Source organism: Larimichthys crocea, chromosome XXI (genome assembly GCF_000972845.2).
Source record: "Larimichthys crocea isolate SSNF chromosome XXI, L_crocea_2.0, whole genome shotgun sequence".
NCBI lineage: Eukaryota > Metazoa > Chordata > Actinopteri > Sciaenidae > Larimichthys > Larimichthys crocea.
The window spans coordinates 13,787,099-13,813,849 of NC_040031.1; the positions used below are offsets into that span (position 1 = coordinate 13,787,099).

The 26,751-nt window shown below is 41.4% G+C and overlaps 1 protein-coding gene and 1 long non-coding RNA gene across 2 annotated transcripts in view; one reads left to right on the top strand and one right to left on the bottom strand.

Moving 5' to 3' along the window:
* LOC113744241 (uncharacterized) overlaps positions 1–26,751 on the bottom strand; it is a 64,639-nt gene that overhangs the window by 29,897 nt on the left and 7,991 nt on the right. The window lies entirely within an intron of this gene.
* On the top strand, positions 21,336–26,626 carry LOC104940623 (G-protein coupled receptor 22). Its single transcript, XM_010757272.3, has 3 exons — positions 21,336–21,947; positions 22,991–24,179; positions 24,941–26,626. The coding sequence occupies exon 3, from the start codon at positions 24,945–24,947 to the stop codon at positions 26,259–26,261; it is 1,317 nt and encodes a 438-aa protein (XP_010755574.1). The 5' UTR covers positions 21,336–21,947; positions 22,991–24,179; positions 24,941–24,944; the 3' UTR covers positions 26,262–26,626.

Sequence of the window (26,751 nt, forward strand, 5' to 3'; positions counted from 1 at the left end):
AAAAAGGATGAACAGAGAGACCAACTGTGTGGTCACTTTTCATGTCATCACAACACGAAGCAGATGAATGATTTTTACCTTCTTGCTGCCACTTGCTTCCCCCGTAACATTAGCTGCTGCTGGCTGATAAACGTTATCAGTATTAGTATTTGTCCTTCATCCTTGCTGCACCAATCCTTCTTTTTGTTGCCTCATTTATCAAACACATCACCATTATTTGGCTTTGGAAATAAACTTTGGACACACTGAGCCGCTGTGACGTTTTTAAATATCTAGGGTATATGGTTATATAGCCTCCCAATGCGATGGCTAGAGCCAGCTAGACAAGACTACTAGACCAACTGGGGAGGAGTCTAATACAGGTGGTCTACTTGAGGTTATTCACAGTCTTACATGTAAATTACTTAATGTTATGTTCGATCGCCCTCACCAGCGGATGCCTTCAGATGTTTCCATCATTTTACAAAATACAGTCAATGAAGGAAAATGTTCAGTTAATGCAACCCCTGGTTGGGAAGTCCTTCTCCCCAGAGTCTTCTCAGGCAGTGTTTGCCCCTAGGCTATAAATCATAGCAACATCTCTGTGGCTTGTTTTGCAAAGCTAGCAGAAAATTCAGCCATTGCGGGCCACAATAATTACAACAAAAGGTTATTAAATGAGATGCGTAAACAAAGGTAATCTCCACACTGTAATAAAATAACATGGTTAATGGCTTGTGAGAATGAATTGGAAAATCAGGCCTATTATAGTACGATGCTACGCTGCTGAAACAGTTGTTGGTAGATCAGTTGATATATTTTAATGACCTATTTAAAATGTTTATTGGCTAATCATGATGAGAGACGGCCTGTTGTTGTATTCTCTTTACACACTGTAAAACTTCGCCTGCATGCAGGCAGTGAAGGACACTGTAAACATTTTGTCATTATCTTTTGTCAAAACTGCATGATTACATATAGCAACCTAACTTCTTAAAATCACTGATCAACCCTTTCACATGGGAGGATTTTGGAAAAGATTATCATAGTTCAGGCACCATTGGAATGAATAACTTTAAATGTATTATGCTGCAGAGGCCGAGGAGGATTTAAACTTCAAACAGCATTTTCCGACAGCTCTGCATTCTGCAAAGGGTTCCTAAAATTTTAACAGACGTCTTCCCTTCATGGTGAAGTTGTCGAGCCTCCAGCGTTTTAGACAGTGACGTCAGCAAAACGCAAGTAATCTCCTAAAACTGGGGCATATTCACATCTTTCTCTGCAATTGGCAGCAATTGCTGGCTTAAAAGGTAATCATTGTCTGGGCGTTTTTATTATGCACTGTTGTGGTCAATCTGTGTCTGTGAGATTCATACATATTTCTGAATTTAGACACTAATGACTGTTTTCATGCTGGTAGTGTTTTTCAATAAGATAAGACACTTCCTCAAAGCTTACTGACAGAGAAAACTCTTTCAGAGCAATTGCAAATAAGCTGAAACCACTCCTGCTTGCCAACTAAACTGAATTAAAAATGCATTCACACCTAAATGTGTTTATTCATATTTTTTATGACTTTTATGCCCATTAGTGAAACTGGATGGGTTTGAAGAATATGAAGATCTTTTAAATTTCATTTCAAATCCAACAAGTTGCCAAAAGACAAATGCAAAATTTCAAGAAGCAACAACTTACAATGTCAAACGCAGATATAACCAAAGTTCAAATTCTTGAGGTGATTAAGAAAGAGTCATTTAGTGGCTGTCAGTCGTGTGGTTTTTAAGCTTCACACTTTTCCCCTCATAAACTGAGTTACAATACAAACAGGAAAGTTATTTTTACTCTCTGTTGTTGGCTTGCCAACCGTGTGCAAGCACACACGATACCATGACACCATGTGTGAGTGGGTGGGCTGTCTGTGTAGAAAATGTTATGGTATTTATATGCATTTTGTATTTTCGCTTCTATGATCATCATGGCTGTTGATCTCTTTCTTTAAAAGCCCAGCATCTCTACATTTTCATACATGTTTCTTATGCATGCAAGGAAAAAGACAAAACTGTCAAAATGATTCTAATGATTCTTCTCTGCTCCAGGATATGAAAACACATTTGTCTAAGAGATCCTGTATAACTGTGTAAAGTAGTAAAGCACACGGTAAAATGTGTGTCCATTACTCTTTTAATGTTCCTCACCATGACAATCTTTCTCTCGCTCTCTATATGAGGAATGTGAATCAGAATAAAATTCTAAACTAAATGGTTTATCTTTTATGCATTAAGCTTCTCCTCACACCCTCCCCCCTTCTTCTTTCCTCTTAGACCAGAATATATATGAGCACAGAGAGTGCCTGTTGATTCTCACAAAAGAAGTCTATTTTGTGCATCTATATATAAAGCTAGTATGTCTGAGTTAAACAAATGGGCGACTGCATGGCTTGGATTGTACATTTGTGCGTCTCTTCAGACAAAAGCGTCTCAATAAGGAGGTGTTAATGTGTATGTTATTTTTACCCAACATATGTTAAAATTAACATATTGTTAATTACTAGCCAGCTTGTGAATGTTCATACCTATTCTGACATTTATTAATTCAATAATTTCATGATAATTTATTGAGATTACTAGTCATGCATCTCAATTAGGCTTAATTACAAAGAACACTCGCCAGCTCACAAGATTGTCAGCCCTTTCTCCTCATTATTCTTCCTATTTCCCTCTCATCCACTTCACATGAAATCACCTTTGCATTTAGCACCAGAGAGAATCACTTTGATGGCGGTGGAGATAATGATCAGAAAATAACAGTATTGTCTAATGGAGTGTAGCAGAAGGAAGCAGGCTAATATATTCTTGTTTTTCTGGTCTGTATGAGGGTAATATCATTTTGCTGCAGAGTGATTAAGCATCTTCCAAAAAAAGAGCAACTGATACAAATTCAATATGTTGGCCTTTGGCCCTTAGTCATGGATGGCTCATCGCCAGGTTAATAAATAAGATATTTTTTCTGCAGTATATATATGATACCCTTTTACAGGATAACTCACTCCAAGGCAACGCTGAGTTCTGTTCCAGGAATTAATACTTTATTGCAGCGAGTGTTGAGTGATTCAGTTTCCTTTATGTAAGGGCGAATGGCACGTAATGGCTTTGGCCTACAATTTGTAAATTCTGAGAGCAATAAGACGACCTTCAAAATATAAAGGAGACCTTTAATCAGATGAGTTAGTGAGAGAGCTTCACCCTCTCAAAGCTTTTTTTTTGTTTTAAATCAAAGTCACAGTGAGTTTTTAAAAAGAGCAGTCATCTTATATTACTGCAGCTGACTTAATGATAATCATCGGTTACTTTGAATTTGCGCACGTTGCGTTGAACACTTCATGTGACATGGTGTCATCACGACTTATAATTTCAGTGCCCATCTTCATCAGCTCTGGAGCATCTCCCTCACTTTTCCTATCCATCTCTTCCCCCCTCCTAGCATTCTGCTTGCAAGATGGGTTGATAGAGACATGCATTATTCATGTGTGTGTCCTTTCTGTCATTGCAGAGCTGTGCTCAGAGCAGAGGGGTGCAAAGCAGAACTACAATCAATCAACCAGGGTCTGACACTCACCACAAAGGGATATGTTGATTGGATGTCACAGGATATCCATGTAAATAGAAATATGTTGTGGGCCATTCTGTACCCACTGAGATTGTCTGGACCTTTAGCACACTGGCAACAGTTGGAGTTCATTGGTATTCTACTCTTTAACCAATGAAATACCCAAACCACCTGTTTCAGAAAAGACCTGGCTGCCACCTGTGGTGATGGGATGGATTTGGTCAAAATACTGTCACTATTTGAGGTCCTAAAAGCATTCGTCTCTGTGCTGTGCACATTCTTTTGAACTGAACTGATAGTATTAATCATGTTGATATTCTCTAAATGCAAATCCATAGAGGCAACATGCGACATGAAGGAAAAAATTCCTATCATCATCCTACTGTAGTGATCTCTTTCTCGATATCTTTTTTCACTGAGGCTTTCTCGTACATGTGCCCCAAGGGGGATCCGACCAATCTTGGTCTCTGGGGGCAACAGCCAATGTTTCGGGGTTTTTAATGTAGCCAGCGGATATCCGAAACAAACGGATAACAGATATCGAGGCCAAGACATCCTCTACAGTCTGATTAACAACTTGATATGCAAGAATGCCTAGATAGCTGATGGGTTCTCAAATTGCATTTGGGACAATATGTTCCAACAATTTTGCTCTCCACACGGAGTGTTGCAACCAAAGCACGCTCAGACGTGACTGGTCAATACTACTCAAATTACAAACGGAAACCAGAAAGTTTCTGGCTCCAAAATCTTGGTCCCTTGCCTAAATATTCTTCATTCATATGCAAATGTCTGTTTATAGAGATTAGGATTCACCACACTCTCTTAAGTGCATAAACTTGACATAAGGTGTCCATTTCAATTTGGTGAATGCCTGTTTATGCGATGTGATTATAAGCATAGCTGATGCCTCCACATGAAGCTACCCGTTTCACTCACAAAATGTTATCTGAGCATTAAGTCCTGATGTCGGAAAGCAGCAGATGAAAACAAATTTAGCAGTGTCAGTAGTCATATTAGTGAGTCTGAAACAAAAGATTATACACTTGCCAACAACGGTTGCAAACAGTGTTTGCATAAGGCGTATTGTTGCTTCTTGTCTGATTTTTTAAGCACGCTCTTTGAGGATGTATACATAACTACCTGAACCAGCGGGGAAACAAATCATGTTCATCCTCAAGCAGTAATTAAAGACAGGCAGAAGACATTTGCACTATGAGATCCTAAAGTTTGAGTGTCATCACAGCAGTTGATTAAAATGCTATTTCAGGAAGCAGGGAAGTTTGCATTTGCTGATTGAATCATTTGCCGATACAGTGCCTTGAATACGAGCATACTGTTATTAACACAGTTTGGACATTTTCTAAACACTGGCTCTGATGTTGGCTTAGTACATTTACCTCGAAAATTGATCCAATTATTTTCTGCAGCAGACTTAAAGTGCAGCTCAGTACAAAAAACAAATGATGAAAAACTTGTGTGCACATGCAAATCCAAGAAAAAAGTACTAAAACTCAAATGTAATTATGAATTTCAAACAAAAGGGTTGAAATGCGGAATTGGTTTTCTAAACTCTCATCTGTTCTTTATTTATCCGAAAAGTCAATTTCATGGCTAATAGGTTCATTACTGTGGACATGCTTGAAGGGCCCTCTCTGATAAAACTCACTCAGGAGTTGAGAGCTAAGCTGCTGGAGCACAGGTCTTAATAAGGTTCTTTCTGCTTTTCTTTCTCATGGCAATACAGTTAAACTTTGACCCTTTTCTTCATACAACCCTTGTATTTTAGACTGTTGTTACTGTGTGATGGAGCAAATCCAACGACACAAGAGAAATCTCCTTGTGTAGAAAAGGGCACAGATTTGCCTCAGCTGCTCTATTCACTACAGACAATTTATCTGCTGTTCTGGAGGGGGGACTTTCTGCAAAGGTCCAGCTAGACAAGACGGGTCTGTGCTGCATACTAATGACAGCCGACTGTTTCTACCACACACCCTTGTCATCCTGTATTCCAGCCATGTTCTTATGCTGTCACGCTGCAGTGGAGATGGAGCGCTTTATGAGGCGATGCGTTAATACGGCACGTGCGAGGCTTCGATTTGTGTTTGAAATTGAATTCTTTATTGTCATGCAGATGGGCTCAGACCTTACCGCGGCCTTGCTTTTCAGCGCGTTCAACATACCACACCCTCAGTATCCTGATTCAGCAGAAACAGTGACCTGACAAAGGTTGTGAAAGCCCGACACATCCACCTGCTTAATCCCATGTGCAGTGCAAGGTGTAACAACAGCGTGTTCTTTCTAAAAAGAAATCTCATTTGTCTTTTCTGCTCTCTTCCTAACTGTATATTGCGATGTAAAGTGTCTCTCTCAAACAAAGCACAAAGAAATATATTGTATGTTTATGCACAACTTGGCTGGGTGAGTGTTCTCCCTTTCATCTGTTCTAATCTAACACTCATGTAATATTCACAGGAAGGCTCTGGGCTTATCCTGATGAACCATGGGGGCTAAATAATCCACTCTTTTGTTCCCAATCTGATTATTTTCTCATTTTTTCTCTCCGCTTAGATTTCCTGCTCTCTCTTTTTGTCATTCACGCTTGTAACCTTCAAGGGCATCACTCAAGATTTCACAGTGTATGGTAAGCACTACAGGTACCTCCAAAACACTTACACGCACGCATGAACAGATATAACTAATGGTGCCTGAAATGTTGTGGTCAGGATGGACAAATGAACAGTGGTTCATGTGTTTGCAAGCCATTCGTCTGAGCAGGATCAGTGCTCCTGTCTAATCCAGTATAACTGACCGGCCTCACTGGTCCATATTGATTTTCAACTTAAGTGGAAGATAGATCTTCAGAAGAGAGATGGAGTTAATATCTCTGGCTGCCAGTAAAAGAATTAGATATATTTAAACACTGGCTTTAAACTGTTGGAGAGACTTTAGCTGGTAAAGGCGAGTTGACAGAGTTTGAATCAATACCGTACACATATATCTATGTCTCCGACACGAGTAAAGTATAGGATCTAATCAGTATTTTGGAGCAAATAAAAATCAACCAGAGGAAGTGTATTATAAGAGGCTTCATAAGAACTAAACCTTCTGATTGATTTTCAGTTGGGTTTGTGCTCCTTGGCAAAACAGCAATCAGCTCTATAAATAGCTCCCACAGACGGTCCTAGCCAATTATTTATGAATAATAATGGAATGACTTGCATGGAGACATGTCACAGTTCAAAACAACATCATCCATCTCTCCTTCCATCTTAGCTCTCTTTGCCCAAGGGGAGATGGTGGGAGTGGGGGTGAAAGGGAACTGAGTGAGGGTGTTAGAGGAAAAAAAAAAAAGAGAGAGAGAGCGAGAGATGCAAAACAGAAATTTAAGCAATGTGTTGGGTTAGTGTCTACACTAACACTTTAACAACAGGAAGGAGAAGCTCCAGAAATAGCAAGAAATCAAACGTCTCCATCAAACAGTGTTTTCAGGGTCAAAAGAAAGACTGAAAATTATTTCTGGATCAAAGATGTATCACTGTTTCCTGTAAAACACGGAGAAAGTCACTATCCAACGGTTTCTTCCTTCACTCCCTGAACAACTGTGATGCCACACTTTCAAAAGCTGATGCAGGCCTTTGGCTTAAATCAATGAAGCTGTACAATGGTGACAGTGACAACTAAATAGTATTTTCACTGAGAAAACAACTAGCGTTAACAACTCTAATGACTCTAATGCAATGTCTAGCTGTAGCATTTTATTACAGAACTCCTATCATTAAAAGTGCTTTCTAAAGCACGCCGGCTCCGAGTATAATGACCTGAGCCGCTGGAGCGTATCACATTTTGGGAATTGGACAAGCTTGGCCCATCATCAAACATTACTCAGCATCAGTGTTCATTTTAGTGTAAATATCAACCGCGGGGGCACACAGAAAAGCCTGTGCCATCCTTCTTGTGCTGCCTCATTTGCATTTATACAATATAACACTGAAATATTATTGTGACAGTCGTGATGATAGTGGAGTTGGTTTCAGATTGAGTTATGAAAGTTTCTAAGCAAGTTTACAACCTAACTGTACAAGAAAAAGAAACTCGAAATTAATTAAAATTCTAACCAGCAGCTAAATCACTAACTTGCTGTACTGCACACTCCTCACTGAACTTGTGTTCATTGTTTTCTCAGTGGATTTTACAACCTTTATATTCAGTATTCAGAAAGCGTGCAGCTCATGTGATGAAGCGTATTGCATACCTCTGGCAGATTAGGTGTAATGCAGTATTAGAGCAGCACACAGTGAAAGAAGACTTAGAATTCGTGCCTATAGGCATAATTCAACACGAATAGACCTCATCTCTCTACTTTGCATTGCAATGCTGGATGAGGTTCTTCACATACAGTATGGCTCAGAGCATTAATAATACCAGAGAATAATGTGCAGCACTTAAAGTCACTACTCCTGTCAACTGTTCATCCAATCAGGGAGCCATGAGAGTAGATACTATGAATCCCTAGAAGCCCCACCTTAATCCTAACTGCAGAAACCAATGGTTGGCTGAATAATCCCCATAATTTGAATATCTCCAGTTCTGCAGTCACTGGATGAATGCAGGGATCATCTCCATGCATTTTTCGTGCCTAATTTTTACCTGCCCTTCCTCTTTTCATTGGCCTCGCATGTGGCATATGTCTAAATCAGGGCAATGCCCCCCCGAGTTCTCCTTGACTTTTCTAGGTCATGAAGATAAGAGCCAACACTGAGCCTGTGTTTCTTATCTAGACTGGAAAACCTCTTGCATGACATTTTGGCTTCCACTGACTGTACAAAAAGGCACACGTGTATTAAAGGTCTCAGTCTGTTCTCGATCAAAAGAATTTCTGAAATAAAAAGAATATCATCTTTCATTGCCCCGAAAACATTCACATATAACAAAGGTCCACATGACAGAATACAGCGATATAGATGAACAATTCAGCTGTGATAAAACTATCTTTATATTGACTCAAAGGGATGGATCTATTTGCTTCATTGCACTGGCCAGGTATATAATCCCATGACAACCTCACTGACAAAAAGGTATTTTATTAAAGCTAAATGGCTAGACAGCTAGGGACTTACGACTAAGACTTACAGGTATTGATTGGAATTTACAGCAACCAAAAACATGCAGCAAAACTGATCCCACTGACTGTAGAGCAGTTTTATTAGGTGACTGTTCTCAGAGTGGAAGCCTCCAGTGAACCCTGACCAGGACCTAACAAAGCATCCAATACCAATGGAGGCAAGTATAACGACAGGGAATACAGTACATACATGGTTTACTCACCAGGTTTGGTTCCTGGCATCATGGGCTGAGTTTGCAAATCTAACCTAGCTGCATGGCTAACTTAGTTAATAGTCCTCATCTGGCGGTGTTCGCTGAGTGGCTGGTAGGCCCGGTTCCATTGCTCACAAAACAACAGACTAACAGTTAGCGATTGGTTACTTTAGCAAGTAAAAGTATCCATCTATCCAAGGGAAACAATGTCAATCGGAGTTGAAGTTGATGCACAGCAGCTGGGAAACATCAGGGGGAAAACCATGAAATTAAAAATCTTTGTGAAATGTGAAACAGGGGTGCAAACTCATCAGGGGTCCATGATTGTATTAATTATGCGTATGTTGTACTTTAATAATAGTTTTAAGAGAAAGACACAGAGAGGCAGAGATTAAAGATTTTCCTAGCTGGCTTGTCGGCATACATTTACGATACTAATTAAATATATTTTTGTGGCATCAGAAAATGGTTTGAGTTCCAGGGCTGAGACAGAATGTTATAAGTAACACTGCTAACAGTGTGCTAATAAAATTTTACATAAGGAACAGACAGCTGACTGTTGAACGTTAACAGCAAAAGCAGTAGTGACCCTGAATGTTTTTCTGTTGCCTGGCTGGCTTCTATTCTAATGCCAAAGTGCTACTTTACTAAAGTTTATTTCTCGGTAGAGGGGTACATACCGAGTGATTGACAGAGTACTTTACCTTCATCTTGAGCTAATTTTGAAGTTATTAAATTGAAAATGTGCCCTGGACACCTGCTTCTTTGAAAGATAAATTCGTGTGTGCACACCGTACACAGTTTAGATGCAGCACTGTGCTCTCGTGGATGAATTTCAACACAATTTACTTATTAACAAAAACGGACTGAATCAATTCAGAATCTTAGATATTGACTGTGATCCTTCTGTTATTGTGTAATTTGGAAAACATTACCAAGTCCAAAACTTGTGCCAGAATAAACTGCATCCATACAACATGACCATCCACAAAGTGGTTCAGATCAGCTATGTTCGTTGCAGGAATAGACGACAGCACCTCCTCTTTGCTGCCCACACTTAGTGTTTTCTTGTAAATGGAAAAATGTGCACCACCTGCTACAGTAGAGCAAGCCAACAGCCTCTAAGCCAGGCCCAGACACACATCTCCTGGTCTTCTGAGCGTGTAGGCGGACAAACTCCTTTCCACTTGGTAACAGCCGGAATGTCTCCCTACATGTGTGTGAACTTCAGTGCCTGCTTCTCCAGGCAGTTTCCTTGCTATGTATGTCTCAATCGCCCTTTGACAAAGAGAGGAATATATCAGCATCACTTCTGGCCTCCGCCATGAACGACGATGCACTGATGCAGTGCAGAAGATCACAGGTGGAGAGGAAGACATAAAGAAAAATAAAACAATATGGTGACCCGAAGAAAGGGCAGAGTAAAGGTACAATGAAGAGATAGAGAGAGAACATCAGTGGCACTATGCAGTATCCTCAAAGAAAATTTGATAAACAAACCAAACATCATTACGCAACTGCCTCTTTGGGATTTGGCTGCATAAAATGTCAAAGACAGAGGAGGCAAAGGCACAGTTGTTATGTGCTATCTGAAAGACCAGATCTGAAGAAAGAATGAGAGTGAGCTTTCCACCCTTTTAAAAATGACACCTTGTTGTAAATGCAGACAGATGGCCTGATATCATCCATCCTGACCGTTTTTTCCCCCCCTTGTATCTTCTTCCAAAAGCACAACCCAACACTGGACTGACAGGGCCCTGTTGCTTGCCATCTGTTTGCCATGTTTGGCACCAGAGCACGTATTTCCTGTTTGAGATCTCTCCTGTTGGGGACGCCATTGATTACTCACTCTGACGCTCCTGTCATGAAGACAGCTCATCACCTCATCGCTATTCACAGCCCTCGTTTATATTAAATAAATAATAAACAAGTCGTGACATTTGTTGCTCGACTTTGTCGCTCGACGATTTCATTTGGGAGTTCCCTCAATATTGTTTTATTATTTCAGACAGAAGTGATTCTAAGTCTCTGGGTAATGCAAAAAGAGCGTCTGAATCAAGACTGCACAGTTGTTAGATGTTTGTTTTGCTAATACCTCCCTGCAAATTTCTTACAGAGCCTAGTAGAAATCCAATCTCTAACGATCATCCAGCCAGCAAAAGAAATTACAGTCAATTTGTCAAGTGGAACCAAAATCTAATCTGTTTGTTTAATGATACGAGGCTCCGTTCTACAGGGCCGACTAAACAAAGTCCCTCTGCCTTCATAGCTCATTATAACCAACATTTAAATACTCTCAAGAATATATCTATCAGCCTCGGAGCTGTCATTTAAATGGTCTTAGTATATCATAGTTATTAGTCATATTACAACCATAAGAAATGCATTTAGTTTATCAAAGGTGTCCCATATTTCACATTAGTAGAGGGCAATATGACACGGTGAGATGATATAAATGTATCAACCATCATGAACTATAATTTATATATATATAAACACATAAAAGTGTCAATGCTTTACTACCATGTGTTTAAACCAATACAATCTCCATGATGTAAGCATTTGATAGTATCAAAAGTACCATATGATTAAAAAAAAGAGAAATTATTGATTAATTAGTGTCCCCACTTTGCTCTTCTCCAATGCAGTCTACTGACAATCACACATGCTCTGCAGCAAAGACACACAGAGAGAGAGACATAATCTGGTATTATGTTGAAGACACCAACTGTTTATTTCACAAGCCCCGACTGCAACAGTAAACAGTGAACACACCTGATTGGTGCCAATGTCATCGGCACGTAGGTTTCGATAGGTTACGTGATTACCAACAAAACACCTACACATGTGGCTCACCTGCTGCTGTGAAGACAGAATCGTGAGTGAACAAAAATCCAAATGTGAGTTTATACTGCCGTCCCTGAATGATACAGCAAGACAGAAACAGACAGAGACAGGGTGGTGCAAGCAGGTGTGTGTGTGCGTGTGCAGTAAGCTGTAGTGTGTGAAGGTGGGCAGGTGGAGAGAGAAGAAAAAGCAAGCAAGGCAGTTTAAAGTAGTTTGTGAATAAGCACAATAGAAATATGGTAATGTATTCAAATAAAATAGAAACCCAACCTAGTTACATTGTCATTCTGTGGTCCCACAATAAGTGTTGAGTTGCAATGAACAATACTCTATTTTGCATGCCAGAAACTTGTTTTTCTTTCTGCTGTGGTATCTAAAGAGGAATCGAGTATTGTTTTTTTCAATACTAGTATTGTATCAGAGTTCAAAATTGACAACTTTATTGTGGGCAATGTTGCAAATCAATGAATAGTCCTGCTTTATGCGATATTGGATTCACATGATATATATCAACGTTATTTTTGGATAAGCCAAAAATAAAGACATTACAATTTCCATGGATATCACATATCTGGCCAACTGTTTCACCACCGCGGTCTTCCATAAAATGTATCACTATGAATGTCCAATAAAAAACATGATACTGATACATGATAAAAGATTAATAAATGATTTTTTCAAAAGAGTGTGGTTGAATTGGAAAAAGCGAAAAAGTAAAAATCTGTACAATCCATTAAGGCTGTCGATAAAGCTTGAATGAATTAGGATATCTAATTAGTTAGTATAAGCCTGGTCCTAAACTTTACTGTAAGGCAGTTGCATTATTAATGGAAGCAAACAGCTTTATCTTGATCCATTATTTTACCATCTATCTAAACTTCCAGACATTACTTCTCATAGTTAGTCATGATTTTCTGCTCAGTGCAGCTTGTTCCCTCCATTTAGTGTTTACAAAGTGAACAATAATGGTCTAGTTTACTGATACCACAGCAGATAATTAAATAGATTAGTCACAGTGCTGGAGTGCAAGATATCATTTTTAATTCAAACAGATAGAATACTAAATGTTTTCCATCTATGAATAGTTTTTCAAAATTTTGCATAAAAAGTGACAGCTTTTTCAGCCACCACTATTTCACATTGTCCCGCCTCTCAATTAAATTTCCAAGTCACCCTGCCGCCTGGATTTCTGCCGAAGTACGATCAATTCATAATCTGCAAATATGAGTAAGCGCCTGAGAGCTTCAGCATCCTCAGTGCTAATTCAGGAAAGACTAATTCACAGTGGAGACAAACATTGCTTTAATGGAAAATGATCACTAAAGAGAGAGATCTGAATTATATTCATGGTACTTTTAAATGCTTGATTTCTTATAAACAACACCAGGTAGAACTAAGCACACACCACAGGATGTACATGTTACATTGTGTTGTATGAGTCACCCACTATGGCATCAGCAAGGACGCATTGATTATAAGTTCATATTCTGGCAGTCTACTTAAACATGACTCATAACGATGCGCTAGAAAAGCACAAATAGCATCAACCTTCTAACAGCATCTTCTGATGTACATGCACGACTACACACTTTGGCTCATGTAGACCCCAGTGGTGTTACAGTATGTGCCCTGACAATGAGAAGTGCTGACGGTAGTGACCAACCCTGTGCTACCTTGACCCCGTGCCAGACAATCAAAGGCAACAGCCTGGTACGCCTATAGGCAGGGCCAACACCCTACTGCTACCACCCACACAGACTGTCACACTCCTGAGCAAGAGTCATCCCACTGACGCATTGGAGACTGGGCTAAACTGCACCTGGTGCTCTCTGATGCTCTAAAAATTTTAGGACATCAGTCTAATTCTGAAAGATCGCAAGATAAATCTTTCATTCAGCACCTATCAAAAGGTTGAGTTTTGTACGCCTAGCTATTATAAAGAGCTTCATTCATGGCTACATATCCTCACTACACAGAACAATAATGAGCAGCTCCGTGCTGCATTCAGCTCTTAATTACATATAATTGACATCTATTTCATTCCATTCAAACAGCGGATAAGTATCAGGAAAAGACGCGGTCTTCACATTTTGTGGCTGATATCAATCATCCATCCTCCTACCATTGACCTGGGTGGTAGGAGGAGCTGAGCTGTGAAGATCCCCAGCTGGTCTGACAGACACAGGGACAAAGGTGCTGATCTTTGTGCCACAGTAGCTGGAGGCAGGTCTTAATGAAGAAGTAGCAGCTGAGGAAAGGGTCATCCTTCCTGTCAGAGCCAAGGCAGCGGCCCATTAGTGGTGGACCGCCGACAAGAGAGGCCTCGTTGACAAGGTGCGACTGGGGACAGGCACAAGACGACAGCCAGCGCTGGCTAATTATTGTTAGGTGCTAGCAAGGAAGGTGAGAAGGAAGGGAACTAGGTGATGACACGAGACAGGGCGGGGAAAAAATTGGCACTTTCAGGGGAGGGAACAACAGCAAAAGGCTCGAGTCATGCCATCTATGTGTACTAGTTGTAATAATGGAAGGCTTCCTGCATTTATAATAGGAAAGTTGTCAAGACCAAATATATCACTGTACAGGAAAGCTACTCTCGTGTGGAAAAAAGAAAGAAGGCAGAACGTCTTTTTTCATTTTTGTAGAATAGTAGACCTTATTTAAAAAGTAGAAATTACTGTATGCTGAGACAAGGATAGGGACTATATAGTAATGCAGATGTTTAACGGATACTTCTTTTATTTGTTTGCATGTGAGCAAGTATTTGAATACATGCGTACGTGTTCAAGGAACAGTAACTCTCGCTTATTAGCAGGCCTCCTGTTGGTGTTCACAGACCCATCTATTTGAGGTTAATCCCTCCATCCCCCTGAAGACTACAACTCCAAAGAGATCCCGAAGAGAAAAACAAGCATTGTTTGGCGCCAGCGACTACAAGGCCACAGTGTTCCAACCACAAAGCCTTCTTTACATTAGTGTGAGGGACTGATCGGCACATGTACTGGACATGTACTGTAAACACACCATTAACGTGGCCCCACAGGACCTTTAAGTCACTGCTATCAATCAAATGCTGTGATTTTCAAAAACACATGATAGAATAAAATCAATACCAGAATATGAGATTGTTTTCTAACTAGATAGAGCAAAGCTAACTTCAAAGGTAGCTCAATTTCCACCTTTCTAATGATGGAGTAACCCAACATGGACAAATTACTTGAAGGAAATGCCAAACACGACTCTATAATGGCACACTGGCCTGTAACAATGGCATAAAATGGCAGTAAATGTCATTGTGCTCCATTAAGAAGTCCTTTCTCCATGTTGCTGTGGCCTTCAGAGTCTAATGGTCTTTGTACTCTTAAGCTAGTCACTTCTTTCGACAGGAATTCCCTCTCTGTTAGGTCTCCTGTGGCTACTGAACATGGGGATAAGGCATTGTATTAGTAGCCAGCCAGGAAAGCCAACGGGGTCGACAGGATTAGATCAAACAGCATGGGCAGTCTCAGCTCTTAATAACACAAACACACGCGCGCACACAGATATACAGCCTCAGGGCGGAAATGTCTATTGCACAAAGCATGGAAAAATAATACATTTTTCCTGATATGCATTTAAGACACAGGGAATTCAAAATTATCTGACACAATAACCGTCAAATTGGTCAATGACAACAAACTGGTTACTGAAATCTTTAAACTTGTTGTTGAAGGAGAGTGGCTGTTTTAAGAACGCTCTAAATATTCCAGTAACATGATCTCCCAGGGGTCGCAGCATGACCAGACGAAATGTGATGACACAAAACGCTCTGATGGCTGAGTGCCTGCAGGGAGGAGCACGGATGTGTGCATTTGTGTGTTTATGTGCAGACTGTGTGTGGTTGTCCTCTACTTGCTTCCCCTCAAGATTCGTGTAGCCCCCCCTGCTACACTCACACCTCCCTGTGGGTGAGCGTGGGGTCCCCCATGCACTCCAATGCATTCCCACGCCTTGGCCGACGCTCTTTGACATGGTTAACATAAACAGATGTTACGGCGTCACAGGATGTGGCCGACTTCTGAGGGGCTGATGGAAAAGAAGCTGTTCGTGTCCGTGACGGAGAACAGTGAGGAGGTCACAGTACAGCAGGAAACAGCAAAGAATCTGTGTGTCTATGTGTGTGTGTGCGTGTAAGAGATGTCGGGAATTGAAGAGGCTGCATGGACAATCTCTAACCCCACCATCAGGGTTAAACAGCTGACTTCACCCGGTTCGGCTTTATAGCTCTAACCTTCTTGACACACAATACCACTAGGACTGTAAATCAATGAGGGAAGCATGAGTGATTGAGTACAGGAGAGAGGGATGCACAGCTATAGAGACAGAGAGAGAAAGATTAACATCTTTGGCACCTAATATAATAAACATTTGATCAACAGTTGTAGGACTATAACAATAAAAACGCCTCAAATGACAGCAACAAAGAATACCCAAGCAAATTACGAGATACGTGTAAAATACACTTTATGACTTTATATTCAGCAATGCCAAAAAGCAGCAATTCAATAACAGCACAATTTGTTAAAGATTAAGTCCACATTAGATTTTGAGAGGACAAAACACAGCTGCATAACCATCTATGGGTTGAAATGTACTGTGTGTCTGTTGCATGTCTGACCACAATGGTGAATATTCCCCTGATTGAACTCACAAATTCAATACTAGGGTACTTACAAACTGCTGACAGCCACAGGCACACAACAGCACTGTTTTGCCAGGATCAGACCCAACTATAGGCGGACGCGAGTCCAGTGCAATCATAACTTGCCATCTTCCATCTCTTTTGCCACCTAAACCCACATAATTTCTCTTACAGTTGTGATTACAGTTTTATAGAAGAGCACTCCATGGCTCCTAGGGGTTGAGGGGCGCTGAGGTGGATTGCTGGAGGTGTGTCTTTATGTGTTAAACGTAACTGCTGTGAAGCAGTCAGAAAATAACTTTGTATTTCTCTGATTAACCGACTTCATTGATGCATTGATCGTCCTTGGGCAAGATACTGAACCCCAAATTGCTCCCGAAGGCTGTGCCATCAGTGTGCGCATATGACTGCTTAGCTCCTAAAACTGATGAGCAGTTGGTACCTTGCATGGCAGACAATGCCATCAGTGTATGAATGTGTGTGAATGGGTGAATGAGATATGTCCTGTAAAGCGCTTTGAATGGTTGGAAGACTAGAAAGGCGCTATATAAGTACAGTCCATTTAGCATTTCCATGCAGCACTCCCTTACTCTTATTCACTGTCAACGTCTCTCAACCAAAGCTCTCTATTTCCCTCTCTCTCTCGCTACACAAACCCAATTAAACTTCTTCATGTCACTATTTTGCAGTGTAAATTGCGAGTCGGACACAGATTTAGGTGATGGGTACATGAAATAAACAGACAGGTAGAGCATCAGATTTCAGTCCATGAATCCACCTGGACGGTCTCATCTCATCTCTCATATCGACATATCATTCTGTGACTGTGGTGGTTTTACTGGTCTGAGCGTCTGATTGGTGGCCATCAGGTTGGGTTTTTCCAAAAGTTGGATCGGACTCAACTTCTCCACCGTTCTTGGCGCATGTGACGCGGACCACCGCAGCCAAAATGGACGACCCCAACTCAAATGAATGAAAAGGCCTGTGTTTTTTGCCGCAGTGCTGGATCCTGTCTAAAAGCGGCCTTAGTCATGTGTCAAAGATCACAGGGGGTGCAACGATATTTTGTCTGCTCTGAGGTTGTCAACTTTTTATAGATACAGACAGGAATGGCTCCAAGGAAAAAATGTTGAGAACCACTGCCCTAAGGGTCAATTTACAACAATCACAGTTGACAAATTAGGCAAGAGAGGGGGGAAAAAAATCTTGCCGTCATCAATATATCAAAATCAGACACTCTGTCAGTTGTATTCCACTATAACACAATACACAGGATAAAAACAAGTAATTGTCTTGCCTGAAGCTCATTTTTGTTCCCTACACCCCCACATCTGTCAGGACGGGCCATTATGGAGCTGAAATTATGTAGTCTAACACCTGCAATAGATGGAGTTTGACAGGCTGCAGTTGTTTTAAGCAATGGTAACATACTGATGTCATATGTGAGCAGTGACATTAAGAGAATAATTTATGACTGCTAATAATAGATGCTTACCAAGTCAGTGTGTGTGATACTTATTGCTCTCATGCCAACAATTTTGGGCTATATTTGGATTGTTAAACATGTCATGATCGCACATAAAACAGATAACAATTATTTTAATATCTAAAAATAATTACACCCATAGACCTCTCTTTTGTTGTGCACTATTTGCTCTTCACAAACACCTTTGTGAATATATATATTGCTATATATTCCTGTTTTGTTACCCTTTTTAGTTATATCGTGCCACATAATTATTTTACAAGTGCACCATGATTAATAAATAATTACATTAGAATTTGAGTTGGAATCTATTGTGTAATCAAACACAAACAGCATTTTACCAATGGCACCAAAAACCCTTCAACAATGTGCTGCACTAAATGTCACATACAAATGAAGCCACTTCAGCGCTAATGGACTTGTACGGGGATAGAAGAGGACACATTAACATTTCCTCTACGACTGTGGTTGCATTTTACCTTCAGCAGCTGCTCATCAATCCTGAGTGTTTAACGTAGGAGGTGGTGATGATGGGCTTCTTTTCATCTCCTCTTCTTCGTGCTTGATCCAGGCACTTTCATCTCTTACCAACTAAGCATGAATCCAAAGGGACACTGGTAGTGTGGCCAAAGCAGCAGCAGCAAACCTGTGGTCAAACCTCACGGAAAAAAAAACAGAGGCCCTGCATCATCTAGTCAGTGTCTTTCTTGGCTAACATTATTTAAGGGGCACTGTGGTGCCTTAGAAAGTGGATGAAATTGCTAAAGGCTGTAAGTAGATAACTATATTTTCCACAGAAAATCAGGAGCAGGTCAAGAGACATTATTTGAGATATTACTTGTCTTACTCTATTTATGTATGACTGCCCAGGTCCATGTGATTCTGGTCCAGGTTTGTGCAAAGGCCAATTTAAGTAGATAAGACGCCAGCCACAACATTTGAAACCAGCCACTCTATTAACGCTGGGCTAACTCTGTTCTGTAGCAATCTGGAGCAAATCACAGTGGCACCAAATGGAAGTGCAGGATGCCTGCTGCAGAGAGGCGATAAAAGTCTGTGTGCTAGGTCCTCTGGGCCTGCCGGCTTCCATCCCACTATTGCCTGCTGATGTTTGGCATGCATAGCATGGAGCTGAAATAAGACGGTCACTGACAGCACATCTGCATCTTCTTTATCTGATGAGCTTAGGTTAGAGAGGGTCCTCTTCACAGACACGCCACACACACTGCACCAACAAGGCTATATAAGAGTATCGACAGGCACGTGGACACAGCATATCCATGGACATCTATGGACACTAAAGAGTGAAAGGAAAGAAAAACTAAGAATATCAGACAGTGTAGTCTGGGGACGAAGAGAAAAAGCTGGATGAAATATTAATGGGAATGAAATATTAACGTCATTCTTCTATTGAATTCTGAAGTTTTTGTAATGCAGTGTTTCTGCAGCAGCATGTTTACACTCTTAACTAGATGGATTCTCGAGGATCTGTCAGAAGGCGACAGAGTGGTCCGTCTAGGATTTTCACATACACATCCACTTTTCACTCCTGTCAGGACGCTTTTTATGAAATGTGCCCTGAGTTGCAGGCAGTGACGGAGAAGCAAGTTTTGCACTGATGTGCTGTGTAATTATAGCCTGACAGCCAGAGGCGTACAGATGGATCCCATGCAGGAAACAGGTATTTGATGTTGGCTGTATACATCAGGATACACAAACATACGAACCCAATGGCATATATGCACACAGACTTACTGATAAGTAGATACAGTATGTTCAAAAGACCTGCACACTAGGCGCGTAACTGTACAGAAAAATCACGGTTTGGTATGGCAATGTTCTCTAACAGTAGACTTTAATGATGCTGGGGGGATCTAGTTTATCTGTGTTCACCAAAACTACGAGGCTGTGCTGTGTTCACAAACACATACAAAATGTATGTACATGCAGTGGTTAAAACGGTACACGTTTCTGCCAAACCAAAAGGCAACATTGAAACTTTTAAGAACGAATATTTATACTGTTTAACCTCTGCTGCACATCAATTATACGCCAACCACTACCTCCTACCATCCCCCATCTGTTAAACTTCACATCTTTCCTCCATCCACACGCACACGTGCCAAGCCCCGTATCGTGCGATCTGAAGATCAAGTGAGAATTAGAGTTGATGACAGGCTTAAGAACGTGCGAGTATTTTTGCTCATCTTAATCCTCCAATAAGTGGTGGTCTTCGTGTGTCAAGTGGAAAGGATTGCTGTATGATCAGGGGTATCCAATGCCCTCAATAATACCAGATTGTGTCCTCCTTGACCTTCAATTTGTTCTAGATTAAAGCCTTGTCATTGGTACAGTATCGAGTAAGAGATCCCTTCAAGAAATGCAAAAGAAACACGTTGTGACTGCAAAGCTCATCATGCAAGGTGCAGGGCTGCAAAAAACATCATTATCAAATTATGTTTACATTTTTTGATCAATCAAATGACTCTTCAGCTTCACAAAAGGTTGTTTTGTCAGCACTCCATTAGCCAGAAAATTTGGAACTTGAAACAATACATAATAAATTGATCAGTCAACTGATTTTATGTTGATCAACTAATTAATTGATTAATTGTATCCTCACTACGAATGTAATAGCTTACGTCTTCCAGACCTTTGATCTCTGTTCTAGGGCAGCAAGTAAACTTTAAATGCCCTGAAAGCTAATTAAAAACATCTGCCTGGCAAAGTGCAATTATTAAGCTGTCACCACCAGAATAACAACACCTGATTTTTGGAGGGCTTTAATCATTAGCTTATCGGGTAGCTGAGCCATAGCAACAGATGCCCCCTTCTTCTTTACTGAGGGCTGTCAGGTACCAGGATGCCCTCTAGCAATAATTGCAGCTGACAAATGAGCCTTGACAAAAGAATGGAGGGTGGTCAACCTCTTACTGATCTGACAGAACAACTTAATTGAAACTATCAATCAGAGACACTATCCTCTATCTCTTCTTTTCTGACTTTCATTCTTTCCTGCATAATCCATTTCTCCCACTCACAGCTGCAAGAATTTATCTCCTTGCTGTCAGTCTCGCTGCCTCTCGTGCTCACTTGCACATGCATATACAGTAAGAGCTATGTATGTGCGCAAAAATCAATACAGAAAATATTGCTTCTCCCCGCTGGCTCTCTATCCTCATCATCCCACCCTATGGTGCACAAACACATTACTTGTTCATTACATCGTGACAGGGCTAATTAATACATCATCCAGGAATGTTCTGCTGCTCTCCCTTCAACAGTCTGCCCAGCCGACTATGCAGCAGGTTGTGTCTTTAGCGTAGTGGCATCTAAAGTCCCTGTGCAAAAGCGTAGTAGAAGCTTTTTTTTTTTTTTTTCCAAATTACTACAACCCCACACGGGGATGTTACAGACACTGTCAAGGAAGAGAGGATAGAGTCAGAACAAAAGGAAACACCTCCCCTCGCTGGAGAGGAAAGGGTTAAGCCTATTACAGAGGACCAATCAGGATTGGGGGAGCACTGCAAACCTCCGCAGTAAGAGAGAGAGAGAGACAGAGAGAGGGAACAAGGGAGTGAGGGAGAGAGAGGGGAGAGCAGAGCAAGAGATAGAGAGATACCAGGAGTGTGATGGTTTGCACTCCTATCGAGGCGGTTAGGGAGGGAGGGAGTGCAACAGAGAGTTGGTGAGATGATGAGCATTCACAAACCGGTCCACACCGATGGATAAAAGAAAAGAGGGGACAAGGGGAGAAAAAGAAGAAACCCACAATCATCCCTGTCAGGACTAATCTCTGTGGACTTGTTTTTCCTCTGTCTGGGACTCAGGAAGGAAAAAACATCTGTCAGTTGTGTGACTCTTGTGTGTGTTCATCAACATTAAATCCCACTTCTTGGATTACTGCTGGAAGGAGCAGAAGATAAACTAGCACTTATCAGTCGACCTAGATTGTTGCAGAGCTGCAAGCAGAGGGGAAAAGTGTGGTGTATGGACCCGGCTCCGGAACATCTGTGTTTATCCTGCATGGTGAGCTTTGACGTGTTTTGTTGGGGCACTCTACTTATTGGTTTGATTTACAGCACTCAGCAGAGGAGCGCGTATGTGACAGCAAATAAAACTCAGTGCCAAACATCATCACTATAATTTCCTGATTCATTTGCATTGTTGCAAGACTTTCATTTAGAAACATAATGATTATCATTTGAGACTTATTAGTGAATGATTAAAATGTATTCAGTCTTCAATTCCAAGTAGCTGCTACTGTCAACATCATACTCACAAAAGGTTTTTGATGTGTTTATACATTAGGATGTCTGCATATGCTCATACTGTGATCGGTCTGTCTTACAGCTAAAAACACACACATCATATCCAAACTGCAAGAAAACTAGATATCCAATTTTGCACTTTAAAAGCTGTACATCTTTATAAACATACAGAAGCATGGCACTCCGCTGTTCTGCTGACATTGTATCATAGTAAAGTATGGCATCCCTCGCAGAAACAACCTTGAAGAATGACCGATATGTTCCTCTGAGGAGATTACATGGATCACATATAGTGACACGCGAGGAGGCATCCACGCCTTTATCACAACTTGCCCCTCAAGGAATCACACTGCACTAAGCTCTAAACAAGTCTGTCCTATCATGAAAATGGTTTAACGATGTCATCACCACTGTGGCTATACACGTGACATACAATAATTTACTCTGAAGCATTTTTTACCTGGAATAACTGACACTATACACAACATGAATAGCATAATATTTGTTACTTTTACCAGTTGTAAAATACCAGTTGCTTTTGTGCAAGTCCATGATTAGTGCCACTGTTATGTTAATGCAGTAGCAAAGATGTAAAGTGCATCAGGCGATGCACAGGAACATGATAAGACATCAGAGGCTTGTTGCTATGCTAATGAGTTTCCTTGTCGCCTCTCTACTGAGGATATGTTTATTTTCACTAATACATCCCCCGCACTTTCCTAATCCTCCTGCTCTTTCTCCCCTTATCGCTCTCTCTCTCTCTTTCTATCATCCATCGCCGAATCCTTTCTCTTTCTTCAGGTCACTGTGAATGAATGATGTGGGGACTGAAGGCCAGACAGATGAGATCGTATGCAGCTCCTGCTTCCTAAAGTCAAATTCTTGCCTGTGATCTTTTTTTTTTTTGCAAATCTACAAGGCAGGCTCTCCGTCTGATGAACTCTCTTCCACTACCTCGTGAGGATGACCTTCTTCTGAATCGCTGAATCAACCCCTCTCCAATGCCCATATAAATACTGGTGATCACAAATGTCACAGTGATCACACGTGTCATGGTGATTGGACACACATGCACTCTAATAATCTGCTCTACTCACGCCATCTCCAGTGATTGAGGGTTCAGCATGTCAAGGGGCAAACTGGAGACCTGTGCTCGATTTACAAGTCAATGGCGGCTGGAGCCAGGCTTACAGAGAGTGATGAGAGAGGTGGAGAGTGAAGGCCTGTTCCATTAGTGCTCCCAGAGGAGACATGGGTCTGGACGCAGCCTGGACGCACTGACCTCCCTTGGACAGATTCTGGACATGACTATGGTATAAAGAGGGGAATCTATACGACTGACTGACAAACTCTGCCTTTTGGAGTACGAGCTAATGGATATAACTATTTTTTGTATCAACACATCTGACTACTATCTTCCCACTGAGGACAAAGAAAAAGTAAAAAGCAAGGATTTGGATCGTACTATGAGCAGCACATTCCAGTCCTGCTCAGGGGAAAGAGTCTGTGTTTCTTTGTTTTCTTGGTTGGCTGTGTCTCTCCTGCCTGGGAATATCATGAGATTATAAACAGGAGGTGGCTCCGACGTCTTATCCCTGTTCCACTCATCCATCAGCGCTCCCACCATCACCAAAGCAAACGGACCAGAGATTTGAGAAACAGTCTGTAGAGGACATTAGCCTATACTCTTCAACATCCACTGAGTGCAGGTGGCTGATTTCCTTTGCTTTCTTGCCATTGAGGTCAGGAAAAAAAAAAAAACTGGCAGCCCATAGACGGTCTTTGGCGCAAAGGACAGGTGCTTTTCTGGCTGTCATCCTCTCTGGGAGGGACTAGCAGTGAAAGGAAAAGCCTCGCTGGGGGGTTCTGCTGGAGCGGAAACACTTTCCCACCGGCTATGTTTGGATGTGATGCTTTTCTCTGTGGATGCATCATGGACTCTCTGGCCTGATTACACAGCCCTGGTATTCAGATAGTGCTGGAGGGAAGGGTAAATATTACAAAATATCATTTGTTTTTCTCCATGTCATCTAGAACCCCGTTCAGATTCGATTTATTTCTCTACAGGAGGACTTTGGAACCACATGTGCAAAACAGTTATGTAAATTCATTCTGGAGCGCATGTGTATTTTTGCCCCCTAACCCAATATTAATTACGGTCCTAAATACCAATTGCTTTTTGCTGCACTCATTAGTCCTTCAATTATATAAGTCCATTTAAGTGAATCACAGAGCTGGACACATGCTGCTGCCAGAAATTATGATTTTAGTTACCTACCCACCTTCTCTCTGTAATACTACTGTCTACTTGAATGTCCTGGTTAACAGAGGTTAAAGAACTAAGCCACTACATACCAAGCCATTACAGCTACGAGGTTATCAGAGTTGTTTTTATTATGTGCCTCTGCTGTGAATGCATGTGAAAGTGTCTGATAAAGGATGTTGATAACAAAGGTAGAAGCTGATTGAGGCAAGATAGTTAGTAGTTAATCATGCCAATAATGTGAGACAATCTAATCAGCAGGCCATGGCTAGGAAAAAAAAGTTCCAGCATATTTAGTCTGCTCTCTGAATTTCTCATTTAGACTCAAAAGAGCTTCCTTATCATTTGATAATTGGCAGCATTACGTCTGACAAGATTTCTCAGATGTGTATTCATTAAAACTTTCTAGAGATGCACAAAGACTGATCTTTTTTTTCTTTCCCTCTTCATAAAGTCTCTTCTTTTGTCTCTCTTCTCTCCACATGCAGGATAATGCATATCCTTCCCTGCCCGGAACAAGAAGCCACCATGAGCAACGTCACGGTCACCGACAACACTGAACCCATTAGCCGCACCATGAGCCCGGCAACCCCAAGCCCGTATCCCTATCCTGTTAGTTTCCAGGTCTCCCTGACTGGCTTCCTCATGCTGGAAATCCTTCTGGGCCTGAGCTCCAACCTCACTGTTCTTGCCCTTTACTGTATGAAGTCGAACCTCATTAGTTCTGTCAGTAACATCGTCACTATGAACCTCCATGTATTGGATGTGCTGATTTGTGTGTGCTGCATCCCCCTTACCATTGTGGTAGTGCTGCTTTCCCTGGAAGGAGACACTGCTCTTGTCTGCTGCTTCCATGAAGCCTGTGTCTCCTTCGCTAGTGTTGCCACTGCTGCTAATGTGCTTGCCATCACCCTTGATCGCTACGACATATCAGTTAAACCAGCCAACCGGGTGCTGACCATGGGCCGTGCCCTGGCCCTACTGGCTGCCATTTGGGTGCTATCCTTTGTTAGCTTTCTCGTACCCTTTATTGAAGTGGGCTTTTTCGCCCCGGGCAATGCTGAGCTGAACCAGACAGTGGTGGAGAATGTCGTCCATACTAATCAGTACTACACAGAACTTGGCCTCTATTACCACTTGCTTGCTCAGATTCCTATTTTCTTCTTTACTGCCGTTGTCATGCTCATCACTTACTCCAAGATCCTGCAGGCACTTAATATTCGCATTGGTACACGTTTTCACGCCTCACAGAAGAAGAAGGCTCGCAGGAAAAAGCGCCCTTCGATGACGGCCATGACAACACAGCAAGAAGCCACAGATGGATCCCAGAGCAGTGGCAGCCGCAACCCCACACTGGGTATGCGTACATCTGTCTCTGTAATCATCGCCTTGCGCAGGGCTGTTAAGCGCCACAGAGAAAGGCGAGAGCGCCAAAAGAGGGTTTTCAGGATGTCCCTCCTGATTGTGTCTACCTTCCTGCTGTGCTGGACACCCATCACGGTACTCAACACAGTCATCCTGAGTGTGGGTCCCAGTGACCTAATGGTCAAGTTGAGACTGGGCTTCCTAGTCATGGCTTATGGGACCACCATCTTTCACCCTCTACTCTATGCCTTCACAAGGCAGAAGTTCCAGAAAGTCTTGAAAAGCAAGATGAAGAAGCGAGTGGTGTCGATCATTGAGGCAGATCCTACCCCTAATAATGCCATTATCCACAACTCCTGGATCGATCCAAAGAGGAACAAAAAGGTGACATTTGAGGACAAAGATGCCCGACAGAAATGTCTGTCCTCTGAGGACGTGGAGTGAAAGAACTCATTACCTTTAGGGCATACAGTCAATAAAAGCAGCTAAAACTGACATCAGGTCATGATGAAAAAGGGAAAATGTTAATCCAAAGCAGTAATGTAAATAATATGTGCAATAGAATGTACAAAAACAAGAAGTGGATAATTTATTACTATTTATTGAGAACAAAAGTAGGTTTCATAGATACACCATATACTGTACTGTAGATATTGCATGGCTTTTTGTAACAGTAGCAACATACAGTACATTGTGTACATACATAATACGTGTACAGCTAAGGATAAACAAGGTATATAAATAGAGAGAGAAGTAGAAATTGTTATGTATATGTATATTTATAATAAATTTTGTGTTCACTCACATAACGCAGTCTCCTATTCTCCCCTTCCCCAAGTAAAGTGTTTGTGATTCTGTAAGAGCTGTGAGATTACTCCCATTCATCACTATGCCACTTCCTCTGACACCAGACCTTGCAGTCCCCACTGACCAC

Coding starts and splice junctions, on each gene's coding strand:
- LOC104940623 (XM_010757272.3), top strand. CDS start 24,945: ATGCATATCCTTCCCTGCCCGGAACAAGAAGCCACCATGAGCAACGTC.